General features: G+C 32.8%; 1 protein-coding gene across 1 annotated transcript in view; it reads left to right on the forward strand.

Moving 5' to 3' along the window:
* The window catches only part of LOC137637861 (uncharacterized), a 902-nt gene extending 300 nt beyond the window's left edge, over nt 1-602 (forward strand). The window contains exon 1 of the mRNA XM_068369970.1: nt 1-602. This exon is cut by the window's left edge and continues 300 nt beyond it. Coding sequence (XP_068226071.1) covers nt 1-509 — 509 coding nt within the window. The 3' untranslated portion in view covers nt 510-602.
* Nucleotides 603-5000: the final 4398 nt, after the last annotated feature.

The following is a 5000-nucleotide window of genomic DNA, read 5'->3' on the forward strand; positions in this document are numbered from 1 at the left end:
GGGACCCAGACGAGTTGCAGTCCTTCAAGATAGATCTTGAGAAGGTCGATCGACTGTATCATATTTCCTTCATCGAAGACAGCTGTGTCGGCCGGGAATACGAATTGATTGCTCGACTGAATCACAAAGGACGGCTGCTCTACGTCGAACTCACGGCCGGATGTGACTACACTGGGTTCGATTGCCAAGGATATGGCATCATCTTCGTGAGCAGCGACGCCAACTTATTCTTGAACCTCGTCTTGACGAACAATTGCAAAAAGGATCTCATTCATAAGTCTCTATCGGAGGACGGCGTCAAAACCGAAGAACTGTCGATAGAGTACAACGCCTGCAGCAGGATGTTCCTGAAAAATACCCCGATGTTGAAGTACCTCTGTCACATGAGCATTTACGAGAACAGGATAAAACTTGAACCACATCTTTCGACTTTGCCAAAAGTCCTCAAGAAAAGTGTGGATGAGTTCATCAAATTCAAAGACGCCAAAGAAGCCTATGATGAGTGTTAGTTAAAGTGACGACGATTACGACAAAAACAAAATGTCCCAAAGCTCAGGTTTACTGTAAGTGGTCAAAAACGAAAACAAGAAGTGTTGTAAAGGTGAAAACAAAGTACAAATAAATAAGAATCTCAGTCCTATACACTCTATCTGTTGTTATCTGAATGTTAGGGATCCAGCTATACTACATTGCAATTAGTAAGAATGAAAGGTTACAAATGTGTTAAGAATTTCGTATAAATTACAAGTTACTATGATTATGAGCCTCTACATCGACTGGAAGGAGTCCTCAAGTGTAATTACAATAATATCACGTTGGCTTTACTAATATGTTCATCACAAATGCTTTACTTGTTTAGATCTGATTTTTGATACGTTTAACCTGTATGTTTTATAATACTACTAATAATTATGATGATAATTATTACCATTATTGTTATAATCAGACAAGTTTTTATCCCCACGCAGGTTCTAATAAGAAAAGATACTCGGTACAAAAAAAAAAAAAAAAAAAAAAAAAAAAAAAAAAAACATAGTACAAATAACAAAGCATAACAGGACCAAAGTCATTTTAATTATGAGTCTTTGCTGTTAGTCGTCAGGGAAATCATTTTAGTTTTACTTATTTTGAACCTCCTACGAATTCTGTAACTTGCTAACATATTTAGAAAAATAGTAAAATTGTAATTTTTTTATATTATAATAGATATTATAATGTATATACAAAAACGTAAAATATAATAGGAATATTCCTTAATAATAATAAAAAAAAAAACAATCACCCTTTCTCTTGCTTTATGTATTTCCCTTACTATAAGTCCAACCTACATAATGCCAATATAAGGTTTAAACATAAAAGGTAAATCCATTCTAGTGACAAAATCTCTTCTATAGCGGATGCATCTCTAGTGTGGTCACTGTATATAATGGCCAGTGACCAGCTCTTGACAAGGTGAGCTGACGTGACCCGATGCTCATTTGTTATCGCAGGGCAAACGGGTTCAATCAATTGAACTCAAAAGCATAATGAATTTAAATCTATATGGTCCATTATTCCAGGTATTTAAATGATATCAGTTGTTTAGAAGCGGCGTGTTTTGATCATGTCTGTTGTCATAATGAATAAATAAAAATTTAAGCTTTTATACATACATCATCATACATATACCAAGGCACCTCCCCCCAATTTTGGAGGGTAGCCGACATCAACAAATGAAACAAAACAAAAAGGGGACCTCTACTCTCTATGTTCCTCCCAGCCTGACAAGGGACTCAACCGAGTTCAGCTTAGGGTGCCACAGTCCACCCTCCCCCGTTATCCACCACAGATGAAGCTTCATAATGCTGAATCCCCTACTGCTGCTACCTTTTATAAAGAGGCTTATTAATTTGTCAATTGACGGAATGGAACTTTTACCGTAAAAAAGATGTCCACGAGTGTAAAAATGTTACGTAGTGAAGATAAATACATTTAGGTGAAAAAAAAATTCCATTTCGTAGTATCTGAAATTCTTAGAGGTTTAGAAATATATCATTAGCAAGTAAAATATTTGATTAATTTCTCTACTTTCTTTTAATTGTTCCTACTGCATTCCCGGTATAATTTTTTTTTCCATTTACTTACATACTCTCATTTCTTATGATGAAGCAACAGAACACTACAAAAATCATGAGTTTCTTCTTACTGAACCTTAAAATTCATTGTAGACAAAATATTCTTCCATATAAATATACATGTTTTTATGGGATTATAGATGTGTATATATATATATATATATATATATATATATATATATATATATATATATATATATACATACATATTCACACACACACACACATATATATATATATATATATATATATATACACTTTGGGATCTACGAATCTAAGGCATCATTTCTCCTGATAAAACTGAATTGCAGTTATGTTTCAGGATACGACGCAAATTGCACTTACGCTTAACCATTTAGTTTAAAAACAAAAAAAAAACATTAGTACAAGGCTTCAATAATTTAACTACATATATCAAACCTCTCTACGCCTTCTTCAACAAAGTCTGTTCTTCAGTGCCGTTATTTCTTGTCCAACATAGGCTAAACTCAGATGCTTACTCGCTGCAGTAATTCCAGTAACCCTTTAGTTTCAAAGATTTTAGAATGACTTTTTATTATTGGACTGAGAGGTATAATTACTGGCAAAGAAAACTGCATCCGAGTTGCTACCAAGAAGGAATTCCATCCTCTGTAATGATTTCGTTCCTACCATCAAAAAATTATTTTATAATAATTGGCAATAGCATTGGGACAGTCTAGATGGAAATAAAAAGAAAAAAATAACGAATGTTATATCTCCTTAGAGGTATAATATCATACCCCGAAATTAGGAGTAGTTTCTTTCTCGTCTCCGCATTGGTCACACTCTGTTGACACACGAGTTTCTGTTAACTGGGCAGCATCAGCCATATTGCGATCAATGTTTGGTACCCTTGAAAGAATAAGATAAAGTTTGCAAGATCCTTCTCATTCAGAAGTGAGAGAGGATCAGTCAGACATGATAGAATGGTTATGTCTGTGTCTTTAAAACAAATACATAAGTGGGGCCTCTCTCTCTCTCTCTCTCTCTCTCTCTCTCTCTCTCTCTCTCTCTCTCTCTCTCTCTCTCTCTCTCTCTCTCTCCCACCTGTAAATTATAACTTTTCCTAAATCAGTCTCATTTTTATTTTCCCTTTCTCGTCCGAAAAAATAAATATCTTTTTGAGGCTTTAGGTGAGAATGGAGCGTTCATACTTGCCAAGATTTTCGGACATTGTGTGTCGTAGCTTACTAGTGGTATTTTTAAATTAATTTCAGAAGCAGGTCTTCTGAAAGCTGTTTAACTATTAAATGGACGTTTTTTCTTTTATTGTTTTGAATTGAATTACCATTTATCTATTTATTTATTCATAACATATAATATTGGCGTCAAAGACCTTAGATGTCCGGATACCAGATAACTCCTAATCAATCACTCACACCCTCAGCAAATCTAGATTTGTAAACTACATTCATCTCCGATTCATTTCCCTTCAGAGCGGCGCTGCTCCTTATGACGGGCTAATCCAGCATTTTCTCTGGTTCCAAGTTCGTCTGTTGAAATGGTGACGCTGATTCTTAAACGTCATCAAGAAACTATAAGCTAATTATAAATTAAAGTAGTATGTCCAAAACATATACTGTATGTATACAGTGTGTGTTTATATATATATATATATATATATATATATATATATATATATATATATATATATATATATATATATATATATACACATATATATATACATATGTGTATATATATATATATATATATATATATATATATATATAATATTCCCTTAAATGGAAAAATAATGAGATGGTCCTACCAGTATCAACTTATGCATCAGAAACTTGTAGCCTTGCTAAGGCCTTATAACATAAGCTAGTTGCGACTCAAAGAGCTATGGAAAGAATAATGATGAGAATAACACTAAAAGGCAGGAAAAAGATCAACATGGCCACGAGAACAAACTAAAGTAGAGGATATTCTAACAACTTGTAAGAAAAAGAAATGGACATGGGCAGGGCACGTGAGAATGAAAGACAACAGAAGGACATAAGAGTAACAAAATGGGTTCCTTAAGATTGTAAAAGAAGGAGAGGAATCAAGAGAAGACGATGGATTGACGAACTAAGGAAGTTTGCGGCCGTGGACTGGTATAGAAAGACCATAAACAGACGCAAGTAGGACATGTCTGAGCCCTTTGTTCTGCAGTGGACTAGTAACGAATGATGCTGATGATATAATATAAACAACAACAACAACAAATGCAGTAGCATCTAATCCACTACAGGACAAAGGCCTCGGATATGTCTTTATTCATGCCTAGGGTTTAGCCAGTTTATATCGTGGCGATGACCACTACAGATTGATGATGGTGGGAGACGTCAGTCTGAACGCTCACAGCAGGCCAACCTAATATGGTTGGTTCGGACTAGTATATATGTGTGTATGTATGTATGTATATATATATATATATATATATATATATATGTATATATATATATATATATATATATATATATTGATATATATATATATATCAATATATATATATATATATATATATATATATATATATATATATATATATATATTAATATATATATATATATATATATATATATATATATATATATATATATATATATATATAATGTATATAAATATATAGAGTACACACATACACAATTATACATGCATCATGTATATTCATATGAATAAATATTGCATTTAAATCTTAGTAATCTTTAATTTCTCCCTTTCAAAGAATCTTATTTTCCTTTACCAATATATTTAGTTTAATTTCGGGTTTATAAGTATTTTCATATTTCAAATTTTCACCTCCAATGACTAAGAATTACGCGAAAACCATTTCAGAAAAAAAGTGTCGACACAACATTAATTGGATAAACGTAA

The sequence above is a fragment of the Palaemon carinicauda genome, chromosome 3 (genome assembly GCF_036898095.1).
Source record: "Palaemon carinicauda isolate YSFRI2023 chromosome 3, ASM3689809v2, whole genome shotgun sequence".
NCBI lineage: Eukaryota > Metazoa > Arthropoda > Malacostraca > Decapoda > Palaemonidae > Palaemon > Palaemon carinicauda.